Source organism: Gymnoscopelus microlampas (assembly GCF_963454915.1).
Source record: "Gymnoscopelus microlampas genome assembly, chromosome: 6".
Lineage (NCBI taxonomy): Eukaryota > Metazoa > Chordata > Actinopteri > Myctophiformes > Myctophidae > Gymnoscopelus > Gymnoscopelus microlampas.
In genome coordinates, this window is record NC_139943.1 from 21,484,746 (window position 1) to 21,504,642 (window position 19,897).

The window sequence follows — 19,897 nt, forward strand, 5'->3', positions numbered from 1 at the left end:
GGGAAATCGGACAGATCTGTGTTGATCACATGACTGTAGAGATACTGTGTAAAGATTTGCATGACGTTTGGATAAAATCTGTAGGAGTAATATTAAAAACACACAACACAAATTAGCCTCCTGGTGGCGTTATAACAGGCCCATGTGAAACATTTGGGGCAGAGGTTCTGAATTGGCATCCAGGGAGTGTGTGTGCACAGTTTCGGAGCGACCGGGCCAACGGTGCCGGAGATTAGCTGCTAACACACGGACAGGACACGGACGGACGGACGGACAGGGGGTAAAACATACTCTCTCGCAATGCCTTTCAGCATGGCGGAGACAATAAAAGGCTCATAAAACTTAATGAATCACCTGAAATCCATCTTGACAGCAGTAGGCCTACTACAAATCTTTTACTTTGGCATCACCAAAAATGTTTTTCAATTTGGGCATTATCATTTTAAGGCCACAATTCACATAAAGATATCCATGCCTATGAGGCAGGCCCTCAACTGAAACATGTGACACCTACTGGACACATCTGACAAACCTTTGGTCATTTGCTGTCCTTGCATAGAATACATATGGTGGGTAGAAAGACAGCAGGAAATAAAAGATTAGAAAAATGCCATTTTCCTTAGGTGGCAGATGTGTGAGGACCATGTGTACCCCAAGACACCTTCCTAACTGGGGTCACTCTCTAGAGCATATACTGTAAACTAAAAGTAAAGTGGAAAAAATATGTTCAATACGTTTATTCAGCAGCCGGATAGAGCACCAAGGCATCACACGTTTCTTGAAATTGTTGGGCTGGTTCATTTTCTCTCTAAAGTCAAAAGCATTCTAATTGCCAGGTCAAAGCAGATAGCAGCTGGATGCAAATAACAAGAGGTAAAGTCCGAATATTCTGAGGTTTTAGATGCATGTTATGAATCATTAGTGGCCTACATTCTATACAGTGAAGATAAACTTCCCTGTAGTGCTTGGATCTCTCCTCTTTTTCAAGTTTTGGTTCTTAACTTTTATCTCCATTGAGCACCTGGCTGGTTGATCTCTCTCCCTCTCAAGTCAAACTTCTGTTAGCATTTCTTATCTAGTGCTGTTGTATAAATGATGAAATTCCATAACTGTCATTTGGATGAGAGCTTACCTAGAGCTGATGGAATCAGGTGTTCAGTGCGATACATCGCTTAGTTCATACTTGAGGCTCAATTTCTGGAGGTCATGCTGCTTTCACATGTATGGGGTAAAAAGAAGAAATGGATACAAATTGCATGCTCTACTTCAGGGGTGCCCAAAAGGTAGATCGCAATCTACCAGTAAATCACAAAGGCTGTGCAGGTAGAACACATGACATGCCCCTAAAAATGACTATTAATATATAAAAAAAGGATGTATGAACAAAAATGACATAATCTCTCCACTTTTTGGCATCTGCCACTTGAATTAAGGTGACTTGATTGATTAACATCAAGAAGTCAGCTCCCTTAACGGCTTCTATAGGCAAACCCCCAATGCAACGCTTTGTTACGTGTTGCACGCAAACGTCAGTACCATACAAAGTTATATAAAAACGTGCGAGGCAAAGAACCCTACTGTACCACTTCCATACAGAATGGGTGGAAGACGTTTTTTCCCCCACTATTTTCCCATTCCAAGTGCGTTTGTCTTATATGTAACGCCAGCGTCGCTATTCAAAAGCCCCCTCAGGAACATTTTTGAAAAGTATACAAAAAAGAACACTTAATTGCGTCTTCTGTGTGCCTCTTGTGAACACTTGCGCTTCAGGTTAGTGAAAGAATTAAACACACACACACACACACACACACACTTTCTCCCAGTGTGTGCAGCTTGCAATTTGAGATTTTCTATTTCTGCAGCCAGCAGGGGGTGTGCTCAGAGAAAAGTGGTGGGGGTAGCTTTCTTTCTAAAAGCCACATCAAAGCACAAAACCACAGCAAAATCCTGGGTCTCCGACAGAATGACTGCTGATGAAAGTGTTCAGACATGACATTTTATAATGCTATGTAGCAATCCCAAATGGCTCCAATACGCCCACTTCTTTCAGATGAGTTAACAAGCCATTTTCTTATGCTGGGACACCTGTGTCTAGTTTAAAGCTCAGGGGAGAATGGATTGTCTGTCAGGGGCACCATTATTGACAGAGCATCTGTGAGAGACCATCCATCCACGCACGCACGCACGCACGCACGCACGCACGCACGCACGCACGCACGCACGCACGCACGCACGCACGCACACACACACACACACACACACACACACACACACACACACACACACACACACACACACACACACACACACACACACACACACACACACACACACACACACACACACACACACACACACACACACACACACACACACACACACACACACACACACACACACACACACACACACACGCGCGCGCGTTAGCGTCATGTCCAAGGGGTGTACTTGTACATCAAACAGTCTCCTCACCCATGGGCCACATGGGAACAGTTGGTTCACAAGGGTACTTACTTACACATCCTGTTTTCTTTTATGATAACATGCAATGCTGCAGCACACAAACCTTTACTAAAGGGCTATCAGTGGAGCCATAGTTATTGGGGGAGGGTTTGGATTTAATTTCCCCACCTATATCTGCCTAACCATTCCAAACTGTGGTTTTACAACCAGAAACACTATTGCCTCAAGGGTGCCTAAGGCCATGGGTAGTCTCTTGAGACAGACAGTTAGCTCACACTTAATCTCTCAAGAACAGATTCTGCACTGCGTGAGAGGAACTGAGGAGGAACGAACAGCAGAGCAGCAGAGGTCGCTGTTTTTCCTTTGCAGTTGACTCTGGGTTCCGAGATTGGCTCACACTATATACAAATGCTTCCGCGTACAACGGAAGCGCTGAAAGAGTGCAAGTGGATGTTCGATTCCCCCCGTAATTCCGTTTAGTCTTTGCAGTCACGTAAATTTGTCCTACAGTCAATCTCATTTGTCGAAGCATATCTCTAGCTTCCTGCTCAGCAGAAAAAGAAATTCAAAAAGATATTTGTTCTTGAACGGAAATGCACCGCATCTGTAAGCGCTTTCAGGGGCCTTAGTTACAGACTTGATGTAACATTCAAAGATTGTGGAATAGTTGTCTGGCTTGAGAGACTAAGGCAAAGCAGACAGAACACTTTGACAGCTACAGCAAGTACTGTACCAAGAAGTTATATCCAACAAGGACAATCAGGTGAAGATGGATACCCTCTTAGGAGTCATTGGAACAGTATCGATCAAACTAATCTACTGAATAAATCTTCTTTCAACAGCTCTTTTATTGGGAACTATAAATTCACTGCCTGGGAACTATATATTTATAATGGTGACTTTGTAAAAGGATCGATCTAAAGGAGCTGTCAAGACTTAATCAGGCTTTTTAGATGATATGTTTTTCAAAATCACTTCCTCGGTTTATCAATTCTTGACATGAGGCTCAGTTGGTGAACATATTCTAATATTACGCCCCAACTCATGTTCTGACATCCACACTATTAGTTGTAGTGGAGGTCAGAATCCCTTGACAAGAAATGTAGAGGACATTACTCACAACAGAGCAGCTTCCTCTCACCATGGGCACCTGGCCCTCTAAGTCAAGATATTTACTCACCTGGATACAGACAGGAGACAGCTGAGAAAAGCCTATATAATCTTTCTAATGTACATACACTACACTACTTAATACATTAAATAAAAACATGGTGTTAAAGGACCATATCAAACAAACATGAATAGGAAGACACCTCATTGGCCAGTGGAGCCGCACATCAACACTGCCCCCATATTATGTATGTATTATTATTATTAAAGCTTGCCATAACTCCACTGCAAGAAATTTCTGTTTTATAGAAGTACCTAAGACTAAAACGTTTTTCTGTTTTAGAACCACTGCTGTTACTATGTAAGATTAGGTGTATTGGTATGAAAAACCAAATGTTTTATTTAACCACGTATCCTATATCATGACATAACTACATGTCTGACATTTCCAACAAACCAGACTAATCAGTTGAGAATTCAGCAAGCTATGATTATTTTAATTGCGGAGAGACCTCCTGCTTCAATAGACATACATGGGTCATCCATGCTTTAGGAGACACGGCTCTCCCCACAAAATATAGTGGCCGCGATGATGCAATGTCGCTCCAATCAGCGGCCGATGAGGTAGCTACAAAACTGACCATGAACAAGAAATGGGTATGCTACCTTCCCGAAAAGGGAAGTACAGTTACGCACATAGTCTAATGCTGATGATTAATATTTCCAGGAGTTCCATTTATTTGTAAATAGTTTTGGGCCATTAACACAGCATAATCAATGGGAAGGAAGATGAACTCATGTTATCATCACACCTGAGTACTATTTACATTGAGTCTAATTGAGTCTAAAACAAGGATAAAATGTTCAATTCTACTCCTTTTAATGACTAGCCCTGGATTAAAGATTAGTGGACAAATGTGTAAATGAAAATATCTAACTAATGATAGGTAATTTATTTTGGTCAATTTCTGAAAGCTAATGGCTTGGACATATCATTAAACTATTGAATATATTATTTGAAAATCATTTGTCTGGGTGATAGCTGCTTCTGCAGACATCTGCTGTTTTTATTACTGGCATCTAACCCATGATGATAAGCCATAGTCCTACTGCACTGCTTTAGCACATAATTCAACTTTACAAATATTGAAATTAAACTATTCTGTTCTGCCTGCAGCCTAGCTAAAATGTTATGTCTTGACAGCTAAGGGACTCTTCCATAAATTCATAATCAACCAGGAAAAACATTGTTACATAAACGGTGCAAACTTTGCCCCTGGTTTAACTAAAACACAGTACCAAAAGACGTCATTAGTTTCCCATTTGAACCAGGGAAAAAAATAAAAACATCATTATGCAAATAATGCTGTCATGCCTTTGGTGTAGCTAAAATATAATATGTACACATTTTCTGTCTCAGACAATTGAAAACGGTGTTGACACATTGATTGGGTTAAGTATATTCTTTTCTAGGCAGGAGATAACACAGTGATACTGTTGTTGTTATTATCATGGGGCACACTCTCCAGGGCAATGACAAACTTCAGCCCTCCTGACCTGTGTGCACAGAGCTCATCTTAATGCCGACTCCAGGTTCCATCCTTTCCCCGACAGTTTGTTGCATACCTTTACCCCATAATTAACCCATTCAATCGGGGAACGCATCTCTGTCATTTTAGATTTCTTTAGCTATTCAAAATCGTGAAACTTCGCGCAAATCTTTGAATATATATTCTACAAATATCTTCTAAATCCTAACCGTTTTTTTTTAACGTATGTTGCTATATCAGTGGTTCTCAAACCATGTCAAGGACCCACAAAATGTGTATTTGAACGCGGACCCCCATCTCAAAATATTTTGTTCCAGGGACCCCCGAGGCAAAGATTTGAGTTACAAATGTTAGATTTAAAAACATATATATTCAAAGATTTGCAAATATTTTCATGATTTTTCGAAAATAGCAGATCTACAAGTTCAAAGTGCGGCACTTGGTGCCGCGCTATGAGCTTGTATATCTGCAATTTTTGAATAGCCAAAGTATAAAATATGGATAAAGTGGTTACACAGATGCGTTCCTGGTTTGAATGGGAACGGTGTTACAGTGTTGAAAATCAGGCTGTGCCCACCTTACGTTGAGCTCTACTGTTCCAACCCAGTGTTCTTCCCCATGTCAAGAGCAGCATTGGTGTGTTAAACCATGCATGTTCAAGTCTGTGGTTTCCCGTTTTCCTGCCAGTATTTGTTGCAGTTCTAAAGAAAGACAAGTGTTGCTATGGTGAATCGTGTCTGTGTGCCGACTAGACCTTGACTTTATCTATGTCTATGGTTGACATGGGCACTTCTTCCTGAAGCATCATACTTCCTCCAGTCTGGCAACAGTGCTGGTGCTCCTTCCAGTCCTGCAGGGACAACAAAGAGGACCACTGGGATGAGCGTTAGGGGGAAATGCAATATTGTACAGCAAAAAAAGGTGATCAGCTGAATCAGACAACCACCTACATACAGCAAGGTGCAGAATCAAGCAGTGTGTCAGTAAATCTTTATATTTAACACATCGGGTGCCAAACACGGTCTGAACCGTGTTTTCAGTCTTTTTTTTGGGAGGGGCTGGAGCAGCTCTGGAATCACCCACGGTGAATCTGAGAAGGAAGGGCCTTATAGATCACCGTGCCAAAAACATGGCTCCCCATCCACTTCCGTTCTATCTCCTTCTCTAAAACCCCTATAACTCCGAAACTTTTTACGTTGGGGAAAACGACTCATTTTGTTTGCGCGATCGCTCCGCCATTGTGACCCGCGGATTTCTGGCACCGAATCTGTTATTATACAATTCTGGCACCGAATGTGTTAATTGTATTTCACTCACATGTATGCATGCGTATACTGAAAAAGGAATTGTGTAGAAGCAGCTATGTGCATATCTTGCAACTCCTGTCATAATCGCAATTGAACAAAGCAAATAAGATTCATGGACAATGTGATGATTTGCTTGGAAAAGAAAAGAAAGATAATCAATCAATCAATCAATAAAAACTACTGCCAAAACAAACCCCTAAGGCAATACTGAGGTGTCTTCTCAAGGTCTACTGATAGATAATGATGTCTTACCTTCCTCTGGCAGAAGGTAGAGCAGTAGTTGACCTTGCGACAGCCTGTGCATTCACTCATGGCCACCCGCCCGCAGTTTACGCACATTTGCTGTGGGGTGAAGGTAGGAGTGTATGAGAATATCAACTTAATACATCATCCAATCCTCTTTAAGAGAAGGAAAATAATCCACACACAGAGCTTTTTGAATCATGTATGGAATAACAAATATTGGCCCCTTCCCCCGAAGGAAAAAGTAAGTATATTATATATATATATATATATATATATATATATATATATATATATATATATATATATATATATATATATATGAAAAAAAGGAAAAAAAAGAATATATATATATATATATATATATATATATATATATATATATATATATATATATATATATATATATATATTCTTTTCTTTTTTTTCATGACTTGATTCCTTGACTGCAAGCATTATAGGAATGTTGACTTTGAAACGACTTCATGGATCACCATAGATATATTATAAAACAACCCACACTCGGCTGATGATGTCAAATGACAGCAAGCCTGCCATATGCATACACAAAGTCACACATGTCACCCCTAAAGCCTAACTTTGCACGGCCGTGTCGCATTGTTAGCTAAAGAATCTGTTATTTATGGTGAGCGACACCATCCTATGACAGAGAAAAGATTATGCTTCAGGCATTTCCTTTGATAAGATCATACATAAATCATGCTACAGTAGATAGTTCTTTCTTACTGCATTGACACTATACTGTAGCTGTCACTGCTCTAGCCTCTGATACATCAAGACAAAAGACAGGCTCCAGGGACAACTAAGGGACATGACGTGTCAATGTGTCAGATATATCCATGCTCATCCGCTCCACCCGCGTCCCACACACTAGTTACCCGATGTTAAACGTCATCCGGCTTCAAGGTTGATGTATCATTCCATATTGTTTATGTGTTGGAGGCAGAGATATTTTAAGTCACGCTGACAGATTTACCCTTTGAGAGGAAATAACCAATTCAAAATTGGGACCTACTTTACATAACAGCAGGAAATCGGCCCACACAGAGCAAACTGAGCATGAATAGAATGCAGCCTGGGGTCATCTGGTAGAGTTCTGCTAGTTATGCCAGGGACTCGGCTCATTACGAAGTTGGATTTGCCTTTACAGTCAGGGCTTTCCTATGATTTTAAACAGCTGTACAGGAAAGCCTTTTGTGACCAATTAATCTCTGACAGTATTAGATACAGATGTAGTTAGATATAGTCACACGGTTTTATTATAGTTTAAATTGGCTAAAAGGGATATTTCACTTTCAGAAAAACCTTTGGTGATTTAATCATCTACTCAAGCCTTTGTGAGCCCCCCAGACAGTTTTTAAGTTGCTCGATTCAGTATTTAGATATTTGATTTTCATTTTATCAGACATGCCGCCTTCCTATACAAACCCATTGTAACTTCAAACTCCATTTTAACCATGTTAGATTCATCAAAAACACCCGTCCTTGGTTCTGGTGACTCACCCTGCCCTCCTAATGCGTGAGGGGGCCGTGTTTTTCCGAGATTTTTTTTTCATTTATTTTATTTTATCTTTTTATTGTATTTAATTTTTTTAATTTTCCAAAAAAAATATAAAAAATAAATGAAAAAAGTAATTGAAAAAACACGGCCCCCTCGCGTATTAGGGGGGCGGTAGGAGACGGGTGAACCAAGGACGGGTGTTTTTGATGAATCGAACATGTTAAAAATGGAGTTTGAAGTTACAATGGGTTTGTATAGGAAGGGGGCGTGTCTGATAAAATGAATATCTAATGTCTAAATATTGAATCGAGCAACTTAAAAACTGTCTGGGGGGAGTAGATGATAAAATTACCAAAAGTTTTTTTGAAAGTGAAATATCCCTTTAAGTTTATTGTATGAAGCATATATAATTTTTATTTATTACTATCATTACAATTAATTCACTATCTATTAATTCACAAAACCTGTGTCTGTTTGTCTGTCTGTCTGTACCGGGCATAACTCTGGCGGCGTGTGAGACAATCTGAGATAATCCTGAGACTCCAAAATGTAAAATGACTACATCAGGTAAAGGAATATTGCACAAACGGGTGGACATGTATTCCCAACTTGCATCGTTGCCGACTTGCTTGGTACCGAAGGCCGAAGGGCTTCTTATAATTAACGTGCAAATGTATAGTTACATAAAATGCCTCAAAGGTGTGAGCTAAGAAGATTTACCTGGTGATCTTGACACGGTTGTACACAAAAAGATTACCCTCTCCTTTTTTCCCTCTTTTACAGAATAGCAGTGCATTAAGAGCGATATATTTATTTTATTCTGTGGTCAGACTGCTACACAAGGCCTGAACACCGCCTGTCGCCAGGCTGGCCTGCCACACTGGAGCACTTTCCTTTATGACAGACTTTCCTATGGGGATTTACCATGTGGATTTTACCTTATGCAGACTATCTTTCTATGTAGACCTACCGATGTGTTTATGTTTTTTTCTTAACCACATGTGGACTATATCACTTGAACGCAAGCCTACAAGTCTATACCGTTCTAGTGCTGTACCTCATATACAAAACCTGCTGCTATCTTTTTTAACCCATACCTTATGTCTAACCTCATGTACATATCTGCTATTTTTGCACCGTATATCTCATCTCAGGTACATACCTATTGTACTATTTTTGTAATCTATGTAAATAAATGAATTAAATAAATAAATGAAATATGTGTAATATTTGATTTTTCTTTTGACCAGTTTCTTTCCTGTTTTCCTCCTTAACTCATTCACTGCCAAGGACGACTTTTACAACTTATTTCCCAAAAGGCCCAGACTGCCAAGGACAACTTTTACGACTTTGTGTGTTTTTTGGTGTTTCCACAAGATGGCGCTCTTTGCTAACACATGAGTGGCCATTTCATTTCCAGATGCACACAGAACCATGAAATCACGTGATCCCAAGATTTACTGCTCCATTCACTTCCTGGTTAACGTATTTGGGAAATCGCCTGTATCTCGCCTTCTGTGTTTTAATGTATTTTTGACGAGACATGCTATTTTCAACGGCCTATAACAAGCGAAGCACATTGAAACCCCCCATGATTAGCAACGATCAGGGGATCGATCATACTGGGGATAAATATTCTGTGACCACATGAAAAGCTAAGAAAAAAAAAATTGCTGGCAGTGGATGATTTATTTATTAGGGTTGTCCGATATTGGCTTTTTTACGATAACCGATATACCGATATTTTCCAACTCTTAATTACCGATACCGATATCAACCGATACCGATATATGCGGGGATTATTGTGATTAGGGTAAGCTCAAATTTCATATCACACACACCATATACAGTAAGAACTCCTGTAACTTATTTATAAAGAAAAAAAAAAAAAAAAAAAAAAAAATGTTTTTTTTTTTTTCAAAAAACGATACCGATATTTTCCCGATATCAATTTTTATGCTAATATCGGCCGATAATATCAGGAGGCCGATAATATCGGACATCCCTATTATTTATGTATTTATTCTGACAGTGAATGAGTTCATCTCCCTCTCTCTTTCCCCCCTCTTGAAAACTATGAATGATGGAGCTTCCACACAAAAAAATTACTTCCTTACACCTGCAAACCTGTGATTTGACAATAACTGATAAACCGTCTTCTTTCTTTTGTAATCTTGAATTTGAATTCATAGCCAAAATTACATTTTTATATGAAACAGGATGATGTGCTATCATCAGTATTTTAAGTCCCATAAATTATTTAATATGTTAAAACTTTCCCCCAGAAAGTATTTATCTTACCTTTATTATTAATATCAAATGATGTGCTAATTCTTTGCTGCATTTTATTATAAAAGTATTGGTTTATTATATGCTTTATTATAATTTGCAGCCTATAATACAACATATAAAGAAATTGCTCTAATGTGTCTATTTAAAAGTGGGTTTTTTATTCTTTCTTTTTTTGAAAGGACACTGAATATTTACTCATCCACAAAATGTTTATGAATCTGACACTGTGTGGATGGCTGTAAATCGAAGGGGGAGATTCAAACTAAATCGTATCCCTTAAGTCCATGGTTCAAGTGTTTCCAGATGTATGGTGACAGGACTGCATCCCTGGGAGGATTTCTGTTCTTTCCAAATAAATATTTAATTTTCCCATGAATGACAGGATGGTGTTACTATAGTCTCCAGACTAGGCTGTTTCTCAATTCCAAGATCGTAAAGACAGGAGCTGCGACCTTGGGAAGAATGTAGGCTACCTGTCAAGTTAACTCACAGAGAATGTTCTCTCAAGGTCATAAGACCAGAAAACTCATACTCATTTAAGACAGATTTGTACTTGAAGTTGCGTGATCGCCCACTGCAGCTCACAGCCTTAATGAGCCATGTGTTTCAGTCAAAACAGCAGGACTTCACATGAAAATGTCAAGTAGGCTCTATCTTGATTTCAAGTTTAAATGACAAAATTCTCGCCTAAAGAAATTTACATTTTGTAGTATTACGGTATTTCAAAACTTTGTTGTGAGTTTACTCCTCCATCATTGCTGCTGGTTGGTGCAAAATCCATTCTGGGATATTTGGCTGTCCCAGGTTCACAGAAGTCCCATCCCAATGCATCCTTGATAAATTGAGCAGATCAAGTTCACATCTGGGCATTTGTAAATGAACTTGGCTCGATGCAAACTTTTGAATTGTGACAATACTGATGAAGCTTCACAGGTTCACGAGGACTCAAGTACAGACAAGTGAAGTAATTGAGAAACGGGACACGTCGTGCCACTTTAGACACATCTCTAGTGTGATAATGTGATAATGTGATAACACCTTACAAAACTTCTCCATAAAGAGGCCAATGTGTGAACTAGAAAGATGTGCTCCTCTGGGCGCAGATCTACACCAAGTCTGGCTGCCTACCCTACGGCTGTGTCAGTCATGGGGCGCAGCTGTCGGGGCACAAGGAAACTGTGGGGGGAAAGACTTTGTATGACAGACCCTCATCAACATGCTATTCCAATTTGGGTATGACTGGATGCTGCGTTCCATGTGACTGTTTTAGTAAGAAATGTCCACAAATTTGTGAAGGCAAACGGTATGTTTGCGTATCAAAACCCTGTTGCCCCTCTTGCAAACTTTGGAAGCCAATCGTAGCCAATCGGAAAGGTCTTTGACATTGATCTGATATTGATCACATGACTTCAGAGAGAATGTGAACCGATTTGTGTGAGATTTGGACCAAATCTGTAGTAGAAGTAGTAGTAGCAGTAACACAACATGGTGGAAAGTCTAGCCAGGCGGAAATTAGTGTGGCCAAAGAATCCAGGGGGGTAAAATAGGATTGACCTATGGTTCAAGAGTTATAGGTGAAAATGTGAAGCAGTTGTTATACAGTAGCGTCACCTTGAGGCCAGTTTGACTTCTTCTGGCCTAGTAGGAGTGAGCATGCAAATTCTCACGCTGATTGGTCGAGTGTTGCTTGAGATTAGCTGCTCATAGATAGATAGACAGACAGACGGATGAACAGGGGTGAAAACATAATCTCCGCCCCTGACCGGAACTAGCAATGTTATGGATTCCATGTGGCAAGGGGCCTTGCGTGTGTGTGTGTGTGTGTGTGTGTGTGTGTGTGTGTGTGTGTGTGTGTGTGTGTGTGTGTGTGTGTGTGTGTGTGTGTGTGTGTGTGTGTGTCATGTGGCCACACGTACATTGATGATGATCTCTTGTCCTTGAAAGTTAACCTTGACCTCTGCTATTTCTGAGCCCCTCTTGGTCTCTGGGTCGTCTGGCTGCTGAAATGAGATCTGGCTCTGGAAGGAAAGGCCGGGGGGACACTGGAGGAGACAAGACACACACACACACACAGACAGTTGGCATGAAAGGGCTGGGCTGCAACTAATTTTACATTTCTTATTGATTATTTCGCAGGAGTAAAAACACAGACGTCCTCCATAATTATTACAAATGGCCTAAGATCCCGAGGTAATAATAATAATTTAACTTATTTTAACTCGTAATTTAAATAATTTAACTCTGAGAGCGCTTGAGTACATTTTTTAAGTTCAATTAACACATCATTTTTCTGTGCACACCATATTCACTAGTAGCAGTGCCAGAGTTCAGCCTCTGCACCACCAATCTGGGAACCCATCGGGGGGTGATTAACTAGACCTATGATGACTGGAAACCGGGGTTTGGACATGCCCTCAGCCCTCCACTTCCGGTGGTGTGCCTATGTTTTCATTCCCACTAACAATATTTCTCCACGGAACACTAAAAACATTTCTCCCAAAGAACATGGATCGTTTTGGTTATAAGCCCACTTGTTTCTATGATGAAAGAGCAAGTTAAAATGTTACTAACTTTCCGTGGTTTTGTCGGCTTCGAGAACGCCATTGTTAAATGAGTTTCGGTTTGTTTCCAGTGGGAAGCGAGCGCACAGATATAAATCCCGCCCACTACATTTGATTGGGTAAAGGGCGGCCTGCTTCCTGATCTGAAGGCACGCCCACTTGTAAGCTAACGCGCACACGTTCTGAACGGGGCTCCCGACAGATTCAGTAGCACAGCTCTGAATCTGTTCTTGAGAGATTACTGCACCACCAAACAGTCGTGGAAAACATACTCAGATATTTTACTTGAGTAAAAGTAGCAATACCACAATATAAAAATACTCTGCTACAAGTAAAAGGTGTGTTCAAAATGTTACTTGAGTAAAGGTGCAAAAGTATTGGCATCAAAATATACTTAAAGTACCAAAAGTAAAAGTACTAAAATGTTTGAAAATAGCTCGGTGTGAGCCTGTAGATCTGCTATTTTCAAATAGCCTATGTATAAAATAGGCATAAAGTGGTTAAAGTATGTTTTATAATATAATAATTAATGTCTGCAAAGTAACTAGTAAATAAAGTTTTCAAATAATTGTAGAGGAGTTCAGTATTTGCTTCTGAGATGCAGTGTAGTAGAAGTAAAATGATTGAAAATTGGAAATACTCCAGTATTGAAAATGGGAAATACTCCAGTATTGAAAATTGGAAATACTCCGGTAAAGTAAAAAATACCTCAAAATTGTACTCAAGTACAGTACTTGAGTAAATGTACTTAGTTACTTTACACCATTGCCGCCAACCAGAGCAGCCAGTCCACTCACCTCCCTCTTGGTCACATGACCTTTGTCCTGCCCTGATTGGGCAGCCTGCTGCTTGGCCTGCTCGATTAGGGCCTTGAGCTCCTGCACGTTGGTCAGCAGTGTGTTGGCCATCTCGTCCAGGTACAGCCAAGTGTTCTTCTGACTGTCGCCCATGGCTCCGACCTGGGACAGAGTCCCCACCTGCGCCACCTCCAGCCCATTGACCAGGCTGGGGGGTGGGGACGCAACTTTGGCCTGTACCACCTGGGAGGGCATGGCCAGGGCTGGCAGCGCCGTCAACACTGTGGGTGGGGGAGGGAGGGAGGATTAACCCATTAATAAACGGGAACGCATCTGTGTAGCCACTTAAACCATTATTTTATACTTTGGGCTATTCTTTTGAAAGAAATCGTGAAAATGTGTGCAAATCTTCGAATATATACTTTTAAAGCAAACATTTTTAAATCAAATGTTTGCTTCTGGGGGGTCCTTGGAACAAAACATTTTGAGATGTGGGTCCGCGGCCAAATACATATCATTTTGGGTGGTCTTTGACATGAAAAAGTTTGAGAAGTTTGAGCTTGACGCTTGTTTTGTTTGTAAGCACAAAAACGGATAGCAAATGTCAGTAACCTCTCCAGTGTTCATTTAACAGTGTTCAAAATCAGTTCCTGTGCCTCTGCAACGGCTTGTGTGTGTTGCTGGTTCCCGGGCGGTTGGAGCTGGATGAATCAACGAGTCAACTTTACACCTTGAGGCTGGCACACAGTAGTAGAACAACTCAATATTACAGAACATCATCAACGCTGATTGGCTGTCGAGATGTGAAAGGTGAAGCGAACATCACCTCATTTGGAATTCTTCAGCTGGAGCGAAGACTCAGAAGCAACAAAATGCTTTATTCACGTCACCCAGTGAATACACAATATATACCCCCCCCATCAGCACAATAATGATATTTTATTTTAGCCCCACTAACGAGAGTACAAGGTTCTACAGATGGCAATGCTGGTCTGTTCAAAGCACTTAGGTCTGTGGTCCTATAACCAACCGGTAGAGAATTATTGAGTACATCCTTGGCAGGAGTGTCTGTGGTCCTATAACCAACCGGTAGAGAATTATTGAGTACATCCTTGGCAGGAGTGTCATCATAAATAGCCTTGCTGTGTAGGGAATGCAATAAAAGTGAGGGCGAAAAGAACAAGTTTGAAACTGTGTCTGTCAAAGTTGTCCTTGCTCAGCTCCCAACCTTGTATCGACTGTTGAAATAAATTTCTGTCTGGAGGCCTGAAATGAAACTGGGGTAGGAAGTAAAGGGGAGCTAGGGAAAATAGGGAAAATAGGCCAAATAGTCGCTCCTATAACACACACACACACACACACACACACACACACACACACACACACACACACACACACACACACACACACACACACACACACACACACACACACACACACACACACACACACACACACACACACACACACACACACACACACACAGTATCTCACACACAAGTACCTCCTCACACACACGTAGTACCTCTGCAGGAAACAACCCAGTAACCCAGATTACTGTTTTAGAAACCAGAGGGAAACAGAAGCAGGTCATTCTCATGCAGGACTCATGTATTGCCGTGTCCCACAGCAGGTAAGATACTGTACATAGATTTGCCTTGCCAACTAATCACATCCACTGTACTGTACCACAGCATGTGCGTTAGGGCATTAACCCAAAAGTCAGCGTGTCTATGTCATTAACACAAGTTGACATTCACCGAGAGAAGTCAACGAGTCGTCGTTGTTTTTTATTCTTGTGTGTGTGTGTGTGTGTGTGTGTGTGTGTGTGTGTGTGTGTGTGTGTGTGTGTGTGTGTGTGTGTGTGTGTGTGTGTGTGTGTGTGTGTGTGTGTGTGTGTGTGTATACAGAATGCAACCTGTATGTAGGATTGGTTATTCATAAAGGACAGGAGCGATTCTGCCTTTTTCCAACTAGGAAAGGTGTTACGCTCATTTTACTTTTCAGGTTGACTGTTGGCAGTTCTCAGATTGAATGTAAAACATTCATTAACAAGCGTGTCAATGTGCAAGGTGTTTAATTGGTTGAATTGATTGATTGAATACTTTATTAGCAGTTTGCAAAACAAGCACAGGAAAGTACAGTTCAATACAAGGTCTGCTAAGAGGATTTTAAACCCAAGAAAGCCTATGGCTTGTTTCCATTGGGGTCCTTTGAAGAGGTACGCAGCGGACCTGCACTTTATCAAAAGCCGCGAACTTCATCCTGTTTGATTCAAACCCAATATACGGTATATGTATCATATCCAATGTTGCTGGCCACCATGGAATCTATAATATTGACATCAAAACAAAAACGGTAGGCTTTATAGAGGGGGATCGCTTTGTAGGGTTCATTTTCTTTTTTAAATACAAGTTTTTGATCAAAAAACGTTGCAGGAAACTATATGGCGGTGGAAAACATTTCCAGAAAGATAGATGACTGTTTAATGTTACTGAGACGCTAACCTCGCATCACCAGGCTTCACACACGTGAAATGTCTGAAATACAGACCGACCACATTGTGGAATTGCATATTGTGCTGCAGTCAGGCTTTCTGTTTTCCCCACTTCCCTAAGTAAAATTTACCAAACAATGTAAGGTACAATGTTATGTTATATTTTGGTTTTGAGTAGAACTTGTAATGTGTCGATTGATTCTTGTTTCTTGCAAGCTCTCTGCATGTAGCCTTCTGTCTCTTGCACATTTCAAAGTTGGAAAGAAATTATTTTCGTTAACAGGCCAAGAAAAATACAGACCACATGCCATTACTATTGTATTTCTTTGTTGAAAGTAATCATTCTGCTGCACTGTAGTCAAGCCTGAGTCATTCTGCACTTAACTGTGTACAATAACGTTATTTAATAAAAGTTGCTCATTGTAAAAGACAGACAAGTTGCAAAAATCAGAAGTCGAAAACGCCTTTCGCCTCCTATATGAATGTGTGCACATTGTGTAGGTGCATGTGCATCTCCCTGGTTTCTCTCTCACGTCCTCTCTCTCACTGGGGTGAGGGCTGCAGCAGCAGGTGGCTGAACATGAGGCGTGTGTCGGCCTATTTCTGCTTCAGTGGATAGTGTGTGTGTGTGTGGGGATTCATCTTCCTCCAGCTGGATGGACTGAGGAGCTCGGTGTAAAGTAGCAGTAGCTAGCCTAAGCAAAGGCACTAGGTGAGCCAGGGGCCCATGGGGAATAGGCTGGCATCTGGCTCGCATCCAACCACAGGAGCCACGCGGCTCCAGAAGGGGAGTTCTAGACTTGACAGTGAAAACACGTTCCATGCAACCAGACCTGACACAAAACGAGTAGTCTACACTAGAGTGTGCAATTGCGTATGCACATCAATGCGTGAGTATGTCATTATTCCAACAATTACATGTACACTTTAAACATCTGCCCCAATGACCCAGAGCTGGCATCCATTGCATGAGCCTCTTCGGTCCCACAGTCATACCGTGGGACCAGAAAAAAGGAGCAGCCTAATGCACGGTGCTACTGCTTACTGTATGTGTGCTCCCATCGATTGGACAGAGATTAGGATTCTTGCCTGCCATAACTACTAGATGAGAGGTCCAGAAGTTAAATATCAGTACACTTAAGGGATTTTGCCATTTACTCAGCCCTAAAGACAAGAAAGCTTATTTAAGAAGTTATGGCTACAGTTAGAGTTAGGCATTTAAAGGATGAGGTAAGGGATAGCTTTTAGGGACAAACCCACTCAGTATCACTAACAAGAGTAGGAACAGCCTGTGCATGTGACTTGTGTGTAAAACAGACATGCCCAGTCTGTCTGCAAGGGATTTTCACATCACTGGATAACACAGCCCAATTTACACTGTCCTAAATTCACACTGCCACACAAGGCACTCAAAACAGATTTGGTGCAAGTGTGTGAGTATGTGTAAATGCGCATTCATTCAGGGACATTCAGCAAGGGCTCTGCTGCTCCCCCCCCCCCTATCTATGTCTACAACAACACCATAACTCACTTGATGGACAGGGGTTAGTCTTGTTCACGACGCTGAGGTAAAGTGATCAAAAGCGTGACAGCTCCACCTGTCAATCAAGGTGCTCGTTCTAGCGACATCCCATGTGAACGGCCGTGTCCTGATAAATCAGAGAACTCGCTGGGGGACTTTTCAAATAGCCAATCAAGGCAGCTCGACTGGAGTGTCCGCTGTGTGTGAACGTCGAGCGGTGGATAAGCGATGCGATCAGAAATTGCTTGCTGAATTATTTATGCCACATGCACAATTCACGCAACTTAAATGACAAGTCAGTGGGGAAGGAAATTATCAAAACAAATCACTGGGAGATTGCGGGGCCGTGAGATAATAACCCAATCACACCCAACAGAAGGTAGGTACTGAGGGTCAGGGCAGATGGGAGGATTATATTAGACTAAGAGAGTGAAATGTAGAGAGAGATGTACTACAATGTGACAGCAGAAAGGCAAAGGGCAGTTCTAAATAATATGTCATTTTCATTATATTATAATGAAAATCACGTGTGCTGAGAGAAAGTGAAATGTGAGCGAATATAGATGGAGAGAAAGAGAGGAGTAGAGTGTACAATTTACAATTGAGGTAATACATCAAATTCATAGACATCTAGGATCTCTATGCTAGGATAATCTAGGTTCACTTGTACAGTATCTGGAAGAGAAGAAAATTGTCAGAGTGTGTGTGTGTGTGTGTGTGTGTGTGTGTGTGTGTGTGTGTGTGTGTGTGTGTGTGTGTGTGTGTGTGTGTGTGTGTGTGTGTGTGTATGAAAGGTCAAGCCACAACAAACATCCAGCACACAGCTTCCTTCCTGTTCACTGGAATCCATACTCAGTGGAGCGAGTAGACAGAGGTGAGGCTTATGGGAGGGAAGGTACTGTATGCAGAAAGAGGGATTAGAAAGAGAGAGAGCGAGGGGGAGAGCGAGAGAGGAAATGAGGAGCTGCATGCCCCAGTGAGTGCCATCTAAGAAAAGGCAAACTGATGTTTGGTGGGTTCTTAACTGTGTGTGTGTGTGTGTGTGTGTGTGTGTGTGTGTGTGTGTGTGTGTGTGTGTGTGTGTGTGTGTGCATCGCGTTATCTCCTCCTTCCTTTGTGATTAAAAAAAAAAAATTTAATTTTTTTTTTAATTTTTTCAAAAATCTTGTCAATCTCGTCGACGGCTGGCTGAGCCATGCGGAGAAAAACGAGAAATCTCGTCAATGGCAGTCAAAGAGTTAAGGGTGATTTATACGTATTTGTGTGCCGGTGTTGCACACCAAAAATAGCAGATCTACAAACTCAAAAATGCGTCGCATCACAATGCGTTGTGATCTTGTAGATCTGCCATGTTCAGCGCACGACATTCCATGCGACCAAGTATACCAGCGGGCATTACAGTTCCATTGTTATTGTTGCTGAGCCACTGCAGCCAGAGTTTGGGTACATCCACCTGGGTCCTATTTTCAGCAAAGGCAATTTGTAACTGTAACAGAAATAGGCGGATGCAATCCGTGTGCTTTTATCTCATCATTCTGTCCTGATGTCTATATAGCCCGTTTTCAACCATTCAATTAAATCTCCTAGTGAACTTTCAATAACACCCATGCTTAAACTTTCTCCGTCACTCACAATGATGATGGCAGAAGAGTCAAGAGAATCCTTAATTAAGAGATTAATTCATAAAGCTCATTATACACATCATTTCTGTACCCAAAGGTATATTTGTCAGAAGGTACGGAAATGTGAACCTTCGTTTAATTACAAAAGGTACAACATCTTTTCCAATAATTGATTTTCGTAAAAGATTCAAACTAATTGTTAGTTCTTTAAGTAGTTGTAAATGTATTTCTCTATGAATATAAGGTTATGTTTTAGCCTCAAAGGTACAAAATGAGGTGTACCTTTCTTTCCATTTGGTAAATTTTTGTACCAGGATATAAAAGTTTGAAAAATTCAATCAGTAGGAGTGCAGAAATGTGCTTTTAGAGGTACAGACAAGAATGCACCAAATGTTCAAAAGGTACGGTACC

General features: G+C 41.0%; 1 protein-coding gene across 1 annotated transcript in view; it reads right to left on the reverse strand.

Moving 5' to 3' along the window:
* Positions 1–4,116: 4,116 nt before the first annotated feature.
* deaf1 (DEAF1 transcription factor) overlaps positions 4,117–19,897 on the reverse strand; it is a 34,946-nt gene continuing 19,165 nt past the window's right edge. Inside the window, exons 10-13 of the mRNA XM_084060191.1 lie at positions 13,846–14,126; positions 12,404–12,529; positions 6,683–6,772; positions 4,117–5,973 (exon numbers count right to left, since the gene is read on the reverse strand). Of these exons, the coding sequence (XP_083916317.1) occupies positions 5,872–5,973; positions 6,683–6,772; positions 12,404–12,529; positions 13,846–14,126 (599 nt within the window). The 3' untranslated portion in view covers positions 4,117–5,871. The remainder of the gene's footprint in view (positions 5,974–6,682; positions 6,773–12,403; positions 12,530–13,845; positions 14,127–19,897) is intronic.